At 38.5% G+C, this 19,061-nt stretch overlaps 1 protein-coding gene across 4 annotated transcripts in view; it reads left to right on the forward strand.

The window, feature by feature from the left end:
* Window positions 1-19,061, forward strand: part of LOC129413407 (acylamino-acid-releasing enzyme-like) — a 154,614-nt gene that overhangs the window by 116,302 nt on the left and 19,251 nt on the right. For 3 of the 4 annotated variants that reach the window (XR_012369499.1, XM_055167110.2, XM_055167111.2), the window contains exons 16-20: window positions 13,315-13,453; window positions 13,551-13,634; window positions 13,719-13,799; window positions 14,351-14,439; window positions 14,629-14,819. Coding sequence is in view for 3 of the 4 variants with exons in the window: in XM_055167110.2 (XP_055023085.2) it covers window positions 13,315-13,453; window positions 13,551-13,634; window positions 13,719-13,799; window positions 14,351-14,439; window positions 14,629-14,819 (584 nt within the window). In the remaining variant the exon portion in view is untranslated. Of the gene's footprint in view, window positions 1-13,314; window positions 13,454-13,550; window positions 13,635-13,718; window positions 13,800-14,350; window positions 14,440-14,628; window positions 14,820-15,518; window positions 15,875-19,061 lie in introns of those variants that run through there. The other variant, XM_073867460.1, reaches the window with a different exon arrangement.

Raw genomic sequence — 19,061 nt, forward strand, 5'->3', positions numbered from 1 at the left:
CACCTCTGCTAATGTTTGATTACGTTGATGGTACAGGCTTGAAAGAAGTGCTGCTGTTTGCCATCTTTGATCTTTCTGTTTTGATATAGCGCGTCTTGTACAACGATGAACGCTCTCACTAGAGTGTTGCCCACAGCGGGGTGGGGGGTGGGGGGTGGGCAAATCGATTCATAGGATTTGATGAATCAATATTGAATTGAGACACAAATAATTGCAATGCATTGATGAATCGATATTTTTACCCAGCCCTAGTAGGAGCTGACGCATGGATGAGATTCGTATGCATTGTTTACATTTCAAAGGAGGAACAAACACAAAAATATGGCTGGTCCGCTGTTATGTATGTGCATATTTTCACACATTTGATCCAGTGAGGCGTCAGTCATTCTCATCAAATGCATACACATAGCACAGTGTGATTATCGTGCAATACATTCAATTCAATTAAATTCAATTCAATTTTATTTATATAGCGCTTTTCACAAGTGTTAATTGTTGCAAAGCAGCTTTACATGAGTAGATGTAAAGGAGAACACAGAAAATCAATAGATAATATAAGCAGTACAACATAGCGACTAAGGTTAAACCATACAAGCAAGCGTATTAATAATGTTACATATACAGTAAAGTGCTAAGCTAAGCCAAAGTTGGCTGACTCTCCCTGGGACTAAAAACCCCCTAGGAAAAAACCCGGTGGGAAAACTCCTAGAAGGACAAAAACCCTTGGGAGAGATTAATATATGTGTATATATATATATATATATATATATATATATATATATATATATATATATATATATATATATATATATATATATATATATATATATATATATGAAGAGTCTGGTTCCAAAACGCAATAAATCCATTTTGACAAATTTTGGTAAAAACGTGTTTTCTAAACCAAGAAAGTGACAAGATGAAAACAACTATTTTCTGTTACAAACTTTCACATAGCATCTTTAGGTTATAAAAACATAAAAAATTCAAATCCATAAGTTGATTTTCAAAGATTTATTATAAAAACTGATTATTTTTTCCACAAAATGCAATAAATCCATGACAAGTTTTTATTCAAAATGCTATAAATCTATTGAATCAATAGCCTACATAAATGTGCATTCATCTTTGCCATGTTATATTCATTTAGTTGACTAGTTGTACACACTAATTAAAAATATAAACATTAATGGCATTAATCAAAACACTTACTTTGTCATATTAAGATCACTGTCATTGCGGTTACTTGACGTCGTCGCCTAACGTCTTTCACAGCGATAGGCTGTAAAATGTTTTTGGTCCTGCTCGACTTTCGTTGACTTTGAGTAAAATTATGGAAAGTTTTTCATAAGATCCTCTGGGGTCAATGTTTTAGCATGAGAAGCTTGATGCTGTCGGGAGAACAAGCACCCGTCTCCCGAGTGCCTCTCAGGGAAATTATTAGATGCTGATGGCTTACGTTTCTTTCCCATCACAGAAAACCATCACAGGTTTAGCGATGCAATTAAAGTATTGTTTTGTTTGTTGATCACGAAGTACAAAGTAGATGAGGAAAACTAGGACTCCGTGGACTCAGCGCGTCCGCCATTGTTTGTTTACATTTCGTGAACGGTGGGCTGTAATATCAGAAATGGATTTATTGCGTTCTGTAAAAAAGGAGCAGTGGCGTTTATCGCATTTTGGGAAAAAAGGGAGAAAAGATGACAGAATAACACGGCGGATATTGGATTTTGCGTAAAATTAAGAATTTACTTTTAACTACTGACCTGATATAATACTGATTTTGGCAGTAACTCATTTTTTTCAAAAATGGCGTTTATCGCGTTTTGGAACCAAACTCTTCATACATATATATATATATATATATATATATATATATATATACAGTGGGGCAAAAAAGTATTTAGTCAACCACCAATTGTGCAAGTTCTCCCACTTAAAAAGATGAGAGGGGCCTGTAATTTTCATCATAGGTACACTTCAACTATGAGAGACAAAATGAGGGGAAAAAATCCAGAAAATCACATTGTCTGATTTTTTAAGAATTTATTTGCAATTTATGGTGGAAAATAAGTATTTGGTCAATAACAAAAAAGCAAGATTTCTTTCTCTCACAGACCTGTAACTTTTTCTTTAAGAGGATCCTCTGTCCTCCACTTGTTACCTGTATTAATGGCACCTGTTTGAACTTGTTAGCAGTATAAAAGACACATGTCCACAACCTCAAACAGTCAGACTCCAAACTCAACTATGGCCAAGACCAAAGAGCTGTCAAAGGACACCAGAAACAAAATTGTAGACCTGCACCAGGCTGGGAAGACTGTGCAATAGGTAAGCAGCTTGGTGTGAAGAAATCAATTGTGAGAGCAATTATTAGAAAATGTAAGACATACAAGAACACTGATAATCTCCCTCGATCTGGGGCTCCACACAAGATCTCACCCTGTGGAGTCAAAATGATCACAAGAATGGTGAGCAAAAATCCCAGAACCACATGGGGGGACCTAGTGAATGACCTGCAGAGAGCTGGGACCAAAGTAACAAAGGCTACCATCAGTAACACACTATGCAGCCAGGGACTCAATTCCTGCAGTGCCAGATGTGTCCACCTGCTTAAGCCAGTACATGTCCGGACCCGTCTGAAGTTTGCTAGAGAGCATTTGGATGATCCAGAAGAAGAGTGGGAGAATGTCATATGGTCAGATGAAACCAAAACATAACTTTTTGGTAGAAACTCAACTTCTTGTGTTTGGAGGAGAAAGATGCTGAGTTGCATCCAAAGAACTCCATACCTACTGTGAAGCATGGGGGTGGAAACCTCATGCTTTGGGGCTGTTTTTCTGCAAAGGGACCAGGACGACTGATCCGAGTTAAGGAAAGAATGAATGGGTCCATGTATCGTGAGATTTTGACTCAAAACCTCCTTTCGTCAGCAAGGGCATTGAAGATGAAACGTGGCTGGGTCTTTCAGTATGGCAGTGATCCCAAACATACCGCCCGGGTAAAGAAGGAGTGGTTTCGTAAGAATAATTTCAAGGTCCTGGAGTGGCCTAGCCAGTCTCCAGATCTCAAAAATCTTTGGAGGGAGTTGAAAATCTGAGTTGCCCAGCGACAGCCCTAAAACATCACTGCTCTAGAGGAGATCTGCATGGAGGAACGGGCCAAACTACCAGCAACAATATGTAAAAACCTTGTGGAGACTTACAGAAAACGTTTGATCTCTGTCATTGCCAACAAAGGGTATATAACAAAGTATTGACATAAACTTTTGTTATTGACCAAATACTTATTTTTCACCATCATTTACAAATAAATTCTTAAAAAATCAGACAATGTGATTTTCTGGATTCTTTTTCTCATTTTGTCTCTCATAGTTGACGTGTACCTTTGACAAAAATTACAGGCCTCTCTCATCTTTTTAAGTGTGAGAACTTGAACAATTGGTAGCTGACTAAATACTTTTTTGCCCCACTGTATATATATATATATATATATATATATATATATATATATATATATATATATATTAGATATATATATATATATAGATACGGTAGGGATAGGAAGCGGGTAAGCGAATTAAACTGGTTCAGCCGGTGGTCGTTGGTCGCGCATCGGCTAGGCATCACGTTGAAGGACATCCAGTAGATCAGTGGTGCGATGACCTTCACGGCAACAGGAACTGGTTCTGTTTGTCTCATTGTCCTCGGGGTCAAGGACGAGACAGGCAGACAAAAACAGAGTTCTATTAGCGTAGGGGCCGTTCGCATGTAATGCAAGTGTCATTCATTATAGTTGTTTAAGTCAGCTCGGTTCCAGACAGGCTAACTATTGCGGCAAAGTGTATTACCCATATGAGGTGTGTGAGTGCTTTGTTCTAGACAAAATAACTACTGCTGGAAAAGTACATTTACTGGACATATTTTATGTCTTAAGTTTAGATTTAAATTAATCGACTGTGTCTGATACTCGAACATTATTTGGTAAATCATTCCAGAGCTTAGGGGCCAAGTAGGAAAAGGATCTACCACCTTTAGACACTTTTGATATTCTAGGGATAATTAAGAGACCCGAATTTTGTGAGCGCAGTTTATGTGGTGGATTGTATTCTGATAGTAGTTCTTTAATATACGAGGGCGCTAGGCTATTTAAGGCTTTGTAGGTGGTTAGTTATATTTTAAATTGTATGCGATATTTAACTGGTAGCCAATGTAAAGATGGCAGAATTGGACTAATGTGGTCATACTTTTTAGATCGAGTAAGCACTCTTGCGGCGGCGCTTTGAACCAGCTGTAGCTTGTTTACCTGATTTGCATGGCATCCCCCGAGTAACGAGTTACAATAGTCTTGTATTGTATTGGATTACTTAATGACTATAAAAGATGCATTTACACACGCCGCGCGCACGCACACACACACACACACACACACACACACACACACACACACACACACACACCTCAATTCAATGCATTGTTTAGTGTTGTTGCAGGAGGCTACAACAAGGTGTCAAAGCAGTGGTGCCTTCGTGCCTTAAACACATCAATCCAGCGGAACGCGATCCATATTTTATACACAATCGCTTGAAATGCATATAACTGTACAAACATACACAGGATAGTGATCTGACTTAGGAAAGCATGAGCACGCAGCTCTTTGCACGTGCGAGCGAAAGAGAGACGGAGAGCGGCACCATGATGCAGATGATTATATTTTAAATGCGAGGGATAGTTAGTTTGCCTCAGCTCGCTTGAAATGCATAAAACTGAACAAATACATGATGATTTGTGTTCGCACTTCGGACAGATGCGTGAGCGTGTGCATGTGAGAGAGGTACAGTGAGACATACGTGGATGAGAGAGTGCATGTATCTTTGCGCTCACCGTGAACAGAGTGTTGACAAAACTTCCAAAATAACAGTTGTCCGGTCACATAAAAGTCATGTGAGACCTGCTCGGAACCAAGTGCTTTCGCTGACGAAAGCAGAGTCGTGGAGAGCCGCATCACCATGGTTTCAGTGTTTTGGAGGGGGTCTGAAACGACGGGAGGGGGCGTGTCGCCCAGATTTACTTCCCCGGTCTGCATTTTCCCCAGACATACATTCGTCTCCCACACAAAAACATAATTTTATTAAAAAAATGTAAAATTCCGCAAAATTCCGCGTTAATACTAGATTCCGTGTTAATTAGCCAATTCCGTGATTCCGTCCGCGATTCCGTGATCGCGGAAATTATAGGGCCCTACTATTCTAGAGGTCATAAAAGCATGGATAAGCTTTTCTGCATCTGATGCAGACAGCATATGGCATATTTTTGAGATATTTCTAAGATGGAAGAATGCTGTGCAGTAGACGTTGGAGATATGACTATCGAAAGATAGATTGCTGTCGAACATTACGCCTAAATTCTTAACCGTGGAAGATGGCACCACCGTGCAGCCATCTATGGACAATTTGTAATCTGACATACTATGTTTGTAGCGATTTGGTTCAATAAGAAGTATCTCAGTCTTATTGGAGTTTAGCATAAGAAAGTTATGTGCCATCCAGTCCCTAATATCATTAATGCAGTCTGTTAGCTTAGCAAACTGGTGGGTTTCGCTAGGATGTGACGAGATGTAAAGATGGGTATCATCCGCATAGCAGTGAAAACTTATGTTATGTTTCCTGCTAATGTCTCCTAGAGGTAACATATATAAAAAGAATAGGATAGGGCCTAAAACTGATCCCTGTGGTACGCCGAATTTAACCGGGGAGTGATATGACTCTTCCTCATTTACATAAATTCCTAGCGATTGGTTAGATACGATCTAAACCAGGCTAATGCCTGCCCACTGATGCCAACATAGTTTTCTAGTCTACTGAGTAAGATTCTGTGATCTATTGTGTCAAAGGCTGCACTAAGTTCTAGTAATATAAGGATTGAGATTTCACCACGATCGGATGCAGGCCCGGGGTGGGTAATCGGGAGAACCGGGAGAATTCCCGGTGGGCCGCTTCACTTTTGGGCCGGTCGAGTTTTTTTTTTTTTTACATTTGTCACGTTAGTGAGTCTATCTTCTCTTAAATGACTTTTTTTTTTACATTTGTAACGTTAGTGAGTCTATCTTCTCTTAAATGACACTTCACACGTTTCACATTGACACTGCAGCGCGCAGCCTCTGCATGGGCTGTACCATGTGAGGGAGTTTCCCCCTCCCCTCCCATAGAGTTGGTTCGGTCCATAGCACGTCCCAGAAAACTACGTACGTAGTTGGGATATTTCATTGTAGTTTTAATATAGTGTGCATTGCAAGTTCATGCTCGTGTTTAGCGTTACAGTTCCCTGTTGCAAAGTCATGCACAGTCCTGTTTGATAATCTGCACCGCTGTGATTGACAGAACACCCGACCAGTTATCCGACATCAGCAGCAATTTTATTCCCGACCCGTTTGACATAAAGGCCCCGACCCAGATAGCCTATTATTACAACCGTTACATCAAATATTATGCGGTTTACCCGGGGGTACCCCGACCCTGCTGTTTCGTCTGAAAACAGATCGTCTCACCTTCTGCCTCAAGTTTTTATTACCAACGTTCTTTATGGTGCAGAACAAGTTTCCAAAAGGATAAATAAATAAATCTCATCTCTTCCCATGGGAATAATGTAAGTTTCCTTACAAACAGATTCAACTATTAATGTCTTGCAGTCGCATATCAGCAGTATTCAGTATTTAGCCTATTGTTTTTGGACAAATATCTTATCATTTGATGTGAAACTTAATGTGAGTGTCGACGGAAGATTGACAGGTGAGCGGTCAGCGGCGCGCTGCGCTTATAGCCTATATTCTGAATAACTATTGGCCCGATAAGTTGATTATATGAGTACAGTGATTACAAATGAATGTCCAAAAAACTCCTAATATGTTAAATCGAAAGTTTAATAATGTCTTTTCTCGCAGCCCTGCACTGCGTCGGTGTATATGCGCCGGTGAACATCATACGTGTAATGACCTTGCAATTTATAGTCATAAAGATAAAAGTAAAACAACATTCGAAACTTCAAATGATGTATTTTTATTTGTGTAAACTCACAATAAGGAGAAAACCTTGTGCTTATTTAAAATCATTCAAACATGATGTGCCTTCTGCTGCTTTGGTTTTAGAGTGCGTCACACAAAAAAGAACAGAAACTCAAATAATTTTTTTATCGTTTTGTCAATTTAATAATTATTTAAGTGTAACATATTTCGTATAGGCTTATTTATTTTATTATTATTTCTCAAAACCGAGACGTAGCCTAATCATCTGTTGATTTAAATCTATTTGTGAACGAAACTAAACCCATGGAGGAAATTATGATATTTTAGGAGATTTATTTCTAAATGAGTGAACAACGCGAATCCAGAAAATAATTTATTTCTAAGACAGCCAGTCTGGCAGGGCGGACATTTCGGTAGTTTTACTTTGCGACCTGCCATAGTGGGTTTTGTCTAGAAGGGATACAGCAAATGCCGAGAAGTTAAGGATTAGATTTGGAGGTAGGTTTATTAGGATGAAAACAGTGGCTCTGGCTAAATGAGATACAAATACATCCTACAATCGTGTGAAATTTTGTGTTTAGAGTTGGGTTTGGGTAAAGGAATAGGATAAAACAGTGCTCATACGGCGATATTTCGTTTGCTGTGTCCCTTCTATCCACAACCGCAGGCATGGCGGGGATGTTTTAGGTGTGGCGAGCCACCACGGTAGAATGTATATAGTGGAAACACTTGATGTTAATAGGAGGTCATTTGTAACTCTAAGCAGCACTGTCTCTGTGCTATGGTGGGGCCTGAATCCTGATTGGAACTTTTCATATGTATTATTATTCGCTATGAATGTGCGTAGCTGGCTTGCCACTACTTTTCATAATATTTTAGAAAGAAAAGGTAGATTTGAGATAGGTCTAAAGTTATTAAGATCTCCCTGGTCAAGGTTTGGTTTTTTTAATGAGCGGTCTAATAACTGCTAGTTTGAAAGCTGTTGGAACGTATCCTAATTCTACATATGCCAAATTCCGGGAAGTCCTGCCGTATCATATGCTCGCAAAATTGGAATTTGGCTTATGTATAGCACGATAATCACACTGCGTGTTATTTGTATGCATTTCATGAAAATGGACATACACAGTGATCCTTCACTTACTTTTGCAGCGGGCACACTGGAGCAGACTTCAGCCTTTGTGACGGGGTTCAGCTTCGGCCCAGTTTTTAAACTTTGCATATTTGTAAGTGGTCCTCATTTGTAACGCTGATTTGTGCGTAGGGCTGCGACCGTACGGGAAGTTGTTTTAGCGCGGTGAAGAAGCAACAAAATCACATGATTAGACTGTTAACAGCACAACAACTCACCCCAGGAAAGCAGTAATCTTATTTATTATTAAAACAACTAATTATATTAGCAATAACAATATGAAATAATATGTTTCTATATGTTAACTTTTGTTTTTATATCTTTTGAATATACTATTGATTATGGAACTTTTATGTCATCGTCTATAACCCATTTTATACAATACATTTCATAGATTAACAACCTGAAAAGCTGTAGAAAGAATATGCAGAGTTTAAGATTGTTTCTAATGAATTGTGCAAAACCTGATTCCTATTTCTTTAGACATTGTTTTTCGGTTAACTATCTGTGGATAGAAACGCACTTCTACAAACTTGTTGAAAAGCTAAATAATTTATTGTACAAAAAATGGGTTACAAATAATGACATAAACTGTTCCATAATTAAAATTAAACTCAAAAGATATTGAAAATAAATATTATTTAATCGTATTATTGTTAGTATGTTTAATTAGATTTTTTCAAAGTGGATACAAATTGAAATAGCCTATTGCATCATTCCATAAATAACTGCGCAAAACTTCTGGATACTCCCATTAATGCTTTCAATTTCTTCAGTCCATTTACATAATCAAGAAGATAATAAGACATTTCACAGTGGACGCAATTCCTGATTCTTGTACAGACAACAGATAATGTTCATGTAAAAGTGGGTGACTGGTCGCTGTATTTCAGCAGCTCGTTAAACTGACGCCTCACCGGATCTATTGTGTGAAAATCCACATATACATAACAGTGGACCAGTCACTTTTTAGTTTTGGTTCCTTCTTTGGGATGTGGACGGTGTATGCGGGTCTCATCCACGCGTCGGTTTGTACAGTCTAAATTGTTCACTGCCCAGCTCCATGCACAGAGGGTAGACGCACATTTCACCGTGACAAAAAGACCCGGCACCAGTGGGCCAGTACAAGCAACACAGTAGCCTATCTGTACAGATATGAAGCTAAGATGAATCCAAACAGTCACTAAGTTTGTCTAAATGGGTCTAAAAGTCACTAGATGTAGCAATAAAGTCGCCAGGGACGTCGTTAGGCCTATTTTAGGGGGGCTGAAGCTACCCCAAAATGTCCCTAAGCCCCCCTAAATGATTATAAGAACAACAGTAAAATTTGATTTATCAAAAACCGTATCCTCATTAATATTTAGACTCAACAAATGTTATATATCCAGCTACAAAAAAACATCTGACAAGTCGGACAGAATACGCTAGATGTCGAACGTCAAGTGACCAAACCGGAAAACGGCGATCGCTTCCGGTTGCCTGTATTAGTGATGGGTCGTTCGCGAACGAGCGGCTCTAAGAGCTGATTCTTTGTAGCGAACGAGCAGAGCCGAATCTTCAGACGCATGCAGGGGAGCCGGCACTTCTAAAGGTCACATATGGTCAAAACTGAAATTTTGTGGCTTTTTTCATGATAACTGAGGTCTAGGGGCTGTGTAAGTACCATATAAGTTTCAAAACAGTCATTTAAGAGTCAAATTCACACAGCCTGCTTGAAGTAGCTGTGAGTTAAAACGGTTCGTTTGTACTTCCGTGAATTTGCTACGTCACCGTTAGACAGTCGCCGCCTTCAGTCTCCACCCCGAGCACTGTTCACCGTCCACTGCCCCACCCCCTTGTTCCTAAACAAACTCCTAAGTTATATCACACCACGTGAGAAAATGATGTTCAATTGATGGATGTCAGGAAACTAAATCATTGCAAAGGCTTCTGAAAACATTAATATACGAGAACAATGGCTAATATTCATTTAATTAGAAATTCCTCAACAATAAGTTCAACTTTAGCCGTCTGATCTAAACACTTCACAAGTGACTGCTTCGGTGTGGCAGTTCAATGCTGGTTTGTCCAGGAATCTACTCATCAAAGATGTTGCAGTCCTTACTTTGTTGGATCCGACCTTAAATCCACAACCCGTAAGTAAACCAAGTAAACACATATTAAGCAGGGCTGCACGATAACTTGCACGCGATTGTCACGCGAATCTCGTCGTTAGTAGTAAAGCGGCATCACCCGCTCTCAGAACCGGCTGCCGCTTCTGAAAGCAGCTGATGGCGATCCACCACTAATCAATGAACCGGCTTTACTGAAGAGATGCACGAGACAATCGCATGCAATTATCAGCAGTCCTAACTTTTAAAATACATAATGGAGCAAGAGAAAACTGAAATGATATATTGTAAACAATTATGCAACGCTAACGTGTTTGCTAACTAAGTTAGATGCTAAAGTGTTGTTTTGTAACTTTAAAGTCTTTGGTAGCCACCGGTTTTGATAGAATATCTGTTGGAAATCAGACGTTGTTTGTATTCTTAAGTTAGAGACACAAGCCCTTTTGATGTCTGTTTGTTTATTGAGTTAAACATGGTAAGGTTAAAATCTCTTAGTCTCTGTGTCTATTGGTTTACTAACCTAACATTTAGTGTCCAGAAACTAACACTTAAGTGTAATTCCATGGGTAACTTTATTTCAACTGCGTATTTCACTCATAAAATAACAGGCCTATCAGAAGATAGGCTCATGAATATTACTTATTACATGCCAAAACGACCTGTTTTTAGCAGAGCTCCTGAAAGAGGAGCTGTAAAAAACATATAGAGATTGTTTTTGGTACTTAAACAGCAAATATATATTCTTAAGGACATCATAACCTAAAATAAAACTCTAGAAAGCCTAAAAATATGTGACCTTAAGGGAGCCGAGCCAGAAGAGCCGAATCTATGAAAAGAGCCGGACTGCCATCACTAAAATGTAGAGCCAGCGCTTGAGCCGAAAGAGCCGAATCAATGGAAAGAGCCGGACTGCCCATCACGCTAGTACGCACGCTAATGGTGAAATAAAGATTGGTAAGTGTCGTGATACAGAGGAGTGAAATTGTAAGTTGTTTTTAATTACCTGCTGGCTGCTTACCTTTAGCTACGTTTTCTTGAGGTAAAGGAATGGGAATATTTTGGTTTGCTATGTCATGAAAAACTTTAGTCTTGCACAAGCAAAATACAAGAAATTGTTAACTTAGCAATCTAATCACAACTCTTTATTCTTTGCCAACAATATAGGCCTAATAATCTTTAAAATAAAATATCTCTAAAATAAAATATCTCTAAAAGAGGCATATTCAACAGTATCAATCCCCATAGAATGTTGTTGTCACTGAAAACTAATGTCATCATGGGGTCCCTGTTAATGCAATACTGTTGTATCCTTCAATTCATTGAGCAGATGAGATGGATATTAGAAAATATTTTAGGAGAGAGAAAGAGAAGCAGCTGCAGGAGATTGACAGGCCAGTTGATTCTGAGGGAGCCGGTGTGATTGAGGTCAGTAATGGTCTATAGGTCTAAGGATAGTTTTTCTTTTCTTTTCTTGAATTTCTTATAACAATAAGCATTTGTTGGCAGGTCTAGGCACTATGCATAGCATACACTACATTTTTTTTCATTATATTTAATACGCTAGCTATATTCTAACTAGGCCTGAGACTATTTTAATCATATAATGTGATAAATTAAATATTAAATACGTAGATGTTACCTAAAAGTAGGCTAAAGATGAGTAAATGCCCACACTCTCCACAGATACACATGTGAAACAAAAATGAAAGCAGTCAAACAGTACATATTATACAGTAATCATTACTCCAAATCTTTTATTCCTTCCGCCATCAGGTTATTGTATTTATACAGTAGCCACTTTAAAAAGGATCCATATCAATAGCTTACCTGGTAAAATACTGCCTTTTTGTTGTTGATTTATATTATACATTGTATTCATTTGGCAGAATAAATCATCTTTAATTGAGAAATGCTCAAACCTGTGTGTTGTCAAATATCACTATGACTTTAAAACTCTAGTTCTTGGGTTAAACTGTATGCAAGTCAAACAAAATTGCACTCTGATTGAACCTATCCACCATAGCATTCTGTGTGTGGACAACTTAATATAGAAATTAGATATAGTATGCTATTACTTTATCATACAGTTACAAAAGCATACAGATAGCATTTAAGTCATTGCTTATAGAATAACTAATCAGGAGCAAAGTCTGGCCTAAATTCCCCCATGCAGCTTTGATGTGTCTAAAAGCTAACATTACAGTAACTTTTATTTAACAGAGTAGAAATGGAAGAGGAGGGTATGTCTGTCATGTTTTACTTGTTAACATCTTGGTTTCTTGACTGGTTGTTGACATAATTGTAGCTCAGATGTGAGTGCAAAAATTTTGCAAACACAAGTTACAAATACTCTGTGGGCTGAGCCCCCCCTGTCTTCCAATCCTAGTGACGTCCCTGAAAGTCGCTAAGTTGGCAACACAGTTGCTGAGTTGGCAACACTGCTTCAGCCAATCCCCCCTTTTTTTTAACAAGTAAACCCCACCCACTGATTAATATTGAATTTGCATACAAGTTGAAAATTAAAATGAAAATGATAAAGAAAACCAATAAATAAAAGAGAACATAAAATTAAAACTGAACTTTACATTTTATTTTGTCCCTATTATTGCTTGGGCATGAATAAAACGCCTTTTAAAAAGGTATTTACAGATTCCTTTTCAAGCTTGCCTTTTTATTTTAATATTTAATATTATTTTAATTCAATGTTTTAATTTTTATTTTATCATTTCATTTTCAAATTTGTGACATATTTTGCGATTTTATTTTATCATTTAATTAATTCATTAAGAAAGTCCAAAAATACCTTCCATACAAACTTACATTAAATCATTTAAAATAAATTATTTATCAAAATAAACTGTAACACTTTACTTGAAGGGGTGTTCATTTCATTCAGTCAAGGGAATGTTTGATGCATGTCTGTTCTTTCCCTGATTTTGGTGGCTGATGTATCACCAAAATATGGACTCAGAGAAGGACCACAGGGGTTCGAATGTGAATGTTGTCCAGTGTTTAATTGGATCTGTGTATTGTGTGTATTGTGCTTTGCAGCGAGTGGGTTTCCTCCCACCGAAGGGCTCAGAAAGCAACACATCATGGGTCACACTGGAAGAATCTCAAACTCAGACGGATATCAGCTGGCAGACTTTAAACTTCAGCCCACCGCCTGAGGAAAACAACAGCAGTTACCGTATGATCCGATCCAGTCAATGCTTATGTACTGCCATGTTAAATGTCACAGATAAAGTGTAAAATATGTTGTTTCTCACTTTTGCTTTGTGTATTAGCTGGCTTGGACTTTGATGGTATCCTTCTGAGACCAAAAGAAATAACACCAGGCAGAAAACTAGCACTCGGTGTTATGCCGCATGGTCTGTTTTTCAGTCTCCATACAGTTAATATCAATAAACCCATCATATTAAGAATAAAACTCAGTGTTTGATGTTTATGCTCAGGTGGACCTCATGCAGTGCTGGTTTCAGAGTGGCTGTTGTCCACAGCGGTTCTGTGTAAGATGGGCTTTGGTGTTCTGCTCGGTGAGGATCTGTTATAAGCACAGAGTTTGCATATATGGCTCAACCAAATTAGTGTAAAAACCAGTGTGTGTGCGAATGTTGTTTAAAGCAACATTAAAGAGTTTTTGCTCTTTGCTCCCCCTACAGGTTAGAAGCGTAATTTTTCATTACCACTGTCGTAAATACTGCAGCATAGCTGGCCCTGATTGGATTGTAGGTCTGCCGTAAAGCAAGTTTTTGTAGTTTTCACTTTAAGTACAGGACCGCGACCCAACGATTGGAAACTTCTTTAGTGCGGTTTTGGCCGATAGAGGGCTGCAAAGCGAATGTGAAAGTGCCGTTCACCCCATTTCGAGTGGATGAACGACTGAAACTTTTTTGGAAACATTATTTTAAGGTAAAAAATACTCTTTGGTGTTGCTTTAAAGAGCATCATGATTTAGGCTCGTGTGGCCTTTCAGATTAAAGCTGATATTGGCTTTTGTTCTGTTTGTATAATGTCAAATATATTGTTAAATGTATTTTTAAGCTAAACAATTATTAGATTTCTCTCATGTTTGTTTCTGTTGCAGTGAATTACAGAGGCTCACTTGGCTTTGGTCAGGACAGTATTTTCTCTTTACCTGGAAACATCGGTACACAGGACGTAAAAGACGTGCAGGTGAAAACTCTGGGATACATTTGAAAAACTCTTCATCTTAAATTAAACATAAGGAACAATGAATGAATGTCTTATAGGTAGAAACATGGAAATGGTAGGTGCATTCGCTCATGTGAATTAAAGCAGCAGATGTTTTTGATATCACACAGGGTTGTTGTATGTTTAAACTGTGAATATTTCTGACTTCAGTTCGCAGTTGATAGCGTTTTGAAGCTGGGTGATTTCGATGAGCAGAAGATCGCTGTGATTGGAGGATCTCACGGTGGTTTTCTAGCTTGTCATCTGATTGGACAGTATCCAGAGTTTTACAAGGCGTGTGTGACGCGAAATCCAGTGACAAATCTGACATCTATGATCGGCAGCACGGACATTCCTGACTGGTAATCGGACATTAACATTAAAATCCAGCTGCACACAAACATCTAATATGCAGTTTTGTTCCAGATTTTATGCTAAATCCTCCTCCACTTTGAGGTGAATGTCTCAGTTACGTATGTAACCCTCGTTCCCTGAAGGAGGGAACGGAGATGTCACGTCGTGACGACGAATTGGGAACTCGCTTAGATCTGCTTCGTATACTACTAAAACGCCAATGAACTTGGCATTGAGATATTTGCATAATGCTGGCGCCGCCCCGCCAGGTGCGTATATAAGCCGCAGGTGCAAATATGGAAATTAGCTTCATTTCGCTGAGAAAGCCAGAAAGTGTGACCGGCCGATAAACAGCAGGGAGCAGCCCTGTGGCAACGGGACGTTTAGTCTCCGTTCCCTCCTTCAGGGAACGAGGGTTACATACGTAACCGAGACGTTCCCTTTCAGTCGGTCACTACGACGTCACGTCTTGACCGACGAATTGGGAATCCCTACCAAAACGCCACTGAGGGCTGACCTCTTCCAGTGTCTGCGTAAAGCCCTCCGGTTCCACTTAACGCTTTCCCCGCCAGCATTTTTCTCAATTTTCACAAAAGTTTAATGCCTTCCAGAAAATGCTCCTTTTGAAATATATAAACATACAATATATGAAATAAAAGAACAGACCCTCTGCTTTTAAACAAAAAAATCTGTTTCATCCTACCCAGGGCCGTTTGAAGGAATTTGGGGGCCCCAAGCAAAATGGACATGGAGGCCCCCCCACACGCACGCAAAGCCTACAGGAACCACAGCATAGCCATACAGTTTAAAGGGGAAGTCCAATGTAGATATTTTAGCCTGTTATCACGGGTAATTTATGTCCATTTTGCATTTTACATGAGGAAAATCAAATAAATTTTCACTATTTTAATTATAAGATTGATAGTGTGTTGAAGCGGAATTTTCGTAACGGTCTTTAATGGACTCAATTAACCAGAATGCACTGCACGAAACTGAATCATTAGCTCCACCCACTAACCACTGTTCGATGCAGTCTTCAGGTTTGTTTGACTTCATGCGGCGCCGCAGGAACCGGCAGCCAGATGACGTCGAGGTTCCGCGAGATCGACTTAAAAGCAAACTCCTCCATATGATTTCGCGAATCGCTCTCGCGGCACCCCGACGCCATCCGGCCGCCGACCCCCGCAACACCACATGAAGTTTCACAAGCCCAAACACAACTTTACCGCTCAACTTGCTCTCAAATCAACTCAAGTCAACTTGAAGTTAGCCGGCAGACGAACCCATCCAAAGAGTAACTCCGCTTTAACCGTCTCTGAAGGGGAAATCACCAAAACCCTTGATAAAAGATTACTCGAACCTGTGCAGTAGGCTGTGTGGATGTAAGGACAACAAATTCAGGCCACCGGGAGTTTTTATTGTTGACATCAACGCGACCCTCAGCTGACAAACCACTCGAAATTTTGAATATGCAGCCAGCACTTTCGTCAGGAAGATTTTGAGTACTGTTTTTCATCCCAGTTTTTCTGCGGACTCAGGTAATGTAAAATTGTAAAAATATCTAAAACATCATTTGGCTTAGTTGTTGCTGGTTTTGTGTAACTATGGTAAACATACTACGTAGAAAGTTATTATCATGTTGTTGTTATTATGAACACGAGCAAAGCAAGCTAACGTTAGCTCCTGTGCAGCTGTCAATCAAAGAACGTTATCATCTTCTGTCAATCATTTCGCCTCAAGACCCGCCCCCATTTAGAACGTTCAGAATTGTGTAGTCGTGCATTTTTCTTCCGGTTATTTGACGACGCGTCAAATCACCGTTACTGTAGCAGTTAAAAGCTTTAATTTTTAAAATGGAGTTAGTACATTTGATGGCAGCACAATCAAGTACATGTATGTCATGAAATATAGTGTTGGAGCATAATGTTGTTTTAGGGTGGACTTCCGCTTTAATGTTTACAGTTTAATGTTTATTTACACAGTTTGGTGGGAATTCAATAGTGATTTGCACTGTTTTTTTTCTAACAATATGACAGCACACACTTATCAGTTTAAACTCTGGGCTGTGCATGATATCAGCTATAATTATAGAGCTTGTGGTACCTTGTGCTATAGTGGAAACATCATCACTGAGAAGTGATGCATCTGTTGATGTTGAGGATGACGTTGATGGTGTAGCTGGGAAAATAATTGAATTTTTTTTTTTAAATTACCTGTTAAGTACATTTCACCATTTCACTGTTAGCATATTGAAAGAGGTCACTATAAACAGCTCAGCTCAGTGAGAGAAATTCACTCTACCTTCATCAGTTGATGTATCTTTAGGAAGAGCCTGCGCGCTGAGAAATTTAAGCAAAGCACCTTGAGAGAGAAAGAAAAGATGGTAACACTTTATAATAACAATCATATAAAGATGGTAAATTGATAGTTAATTAATCTTTAATTGTCATTTAGCTGTTAGCAAACAGTCTTTTTACTGTACAATGAAATTACAATTAAATGACTAATTATTAGTAGTGTTGTAAATTAACAGTTTATTGTAACACACATATCTATCATATAATATATTAGGTATCGGGTATGATTAAAAATGCTTGTAAATCTTTAAGAAACCATTTTTAAAACATCTATAAACATTACATAGATAGACGGACCAAATATTCCTAACACTTTGTTAAGGGTTACTAACTTAGTTGGTTTGTAAACTGTCTATAAACATAGACAAAGTTGAAACAAATGACTATAATACTTTGTTAAATAGTTAATAAACAGTACCAGTGAAACATGTGAGTTGTCCTGATACTGTACTTGTAATAGTGTAAACATTGCTACACAGAATAAAGTAACTGTTCAAGATCTGTTGGTAACTAATGTCATATTTCCATAAACTGCCACTACTGTATACTGTATAGTAAGATTGTCACGGTTAAATCCGTGTCATGTTTTGTTTCTGTTCTGATCGTTGTCACCTGGACATTCATTGATTAATCACCTGATTCATTCCACCTGTTTGTCATTAGTCTGTGTATTTATACCTGTGTTTGTGCAATACTGACTGCCGGTTCATTGTCATTTCGTCCATGTCTGTTCACGTTGGATGTTCCTGTGTTCATTACCTGTCCGTTGTTTGATTCCCGTGTTTTATTTCATGTTTTATTATTAAATGTCCATGTTTTGTGAACTCTGCACTTGTGTCCTTACTTCTGTTCCCCGTCGTGACAGAGATAAGCTATGAAAAAAGAATGTTCCTCTGCCTCTTTCTGGTAAATAACGTATAGATGGTTTACAAAGTAGCCTATTTATTAAGTAAACCGATCGGTTTGCTAACAGTTAAATGACAATAACTAAAGATTAAATAACTAACAATTTGCCATCTATTAATGATGGTTGTTATGAAGCGTTACCGAAAAGATGTGTTAGCAATAGCATTTCCATATTTTGATATTTAGAAAGGATGCAGCTGCTTTCACAACTACCAATGCTTAAAAACTTCCCAAGCTATTGTTTGATGCAGATAATTTATGGTGTGGTTTTCCTAACCCCCATTTGGTAAATAGATTATTTTGGTAAATAGATTATCACGGTGGAATAGTTCATTTTATTAGCACTTTCATTAAAACCTATTACAAACCTACAGAAATGTCATGGAATTAAACAGCGATTTTGGAACAGATCTGCGTCTTCCTTATCTCGTTAAAAAACATATTACAGTATGTAACCATATTCCATTTGTTCGAGAAAAAAAGTTGGACTAACTGTTTGTTACAAGCAGCATTTGCCGTCAGGCAGGTATAGCTACAAACACATTTTTGCTACTGCCTACCTGCTGCAAAATTACATCATTTGCACAAGACAAGTAGAGCTATTTTATCCAATGTAAATTATTATTTACCACTATCTTGTTTTTTTCTTATCCTCCTCTTCCTTTCTCTTCTTTCTTTCCTGGCTTCCAGAAGAAAAATCCGCTTCATGATGACTGCAGAGGTTTTGTATTTTGCCGGCAGCAGAGATCACGTGGTTGGCTGGCTGCCTGCTGTCAGCGACTAGTACTGAGAGGGGCCCCCTTGAGGGGGATTACGATAATAACAGTGTCATTGCACTTTACTGCATTGCATTGACTATCAACAGTCGTTGTCTTGGGGCTTGCTTGGTTTGCTTGCCTTGTCGCGACGGGCCTGATCCTACCTCTATGTGTTCTGTTTTTATCATCTCTCAAATATGTGTAGGTTTCATCAAAAACACAAAATTTT

This window comes from Misgurnus anguillicaudatus, chromosome 5, assembly GCF_027580225.2.
Source record: "Misgurnus anguillicaudatus chromosome 5, ASM2758022v2, whole genome shotgun sequence".
Lineage (NCBI taxonomy): Eukaryota > Metazoa > Chordata > Actinopteri > Cypriniformes > Cobitidae > Misgurnus > Misgurnus anguillicaudatus.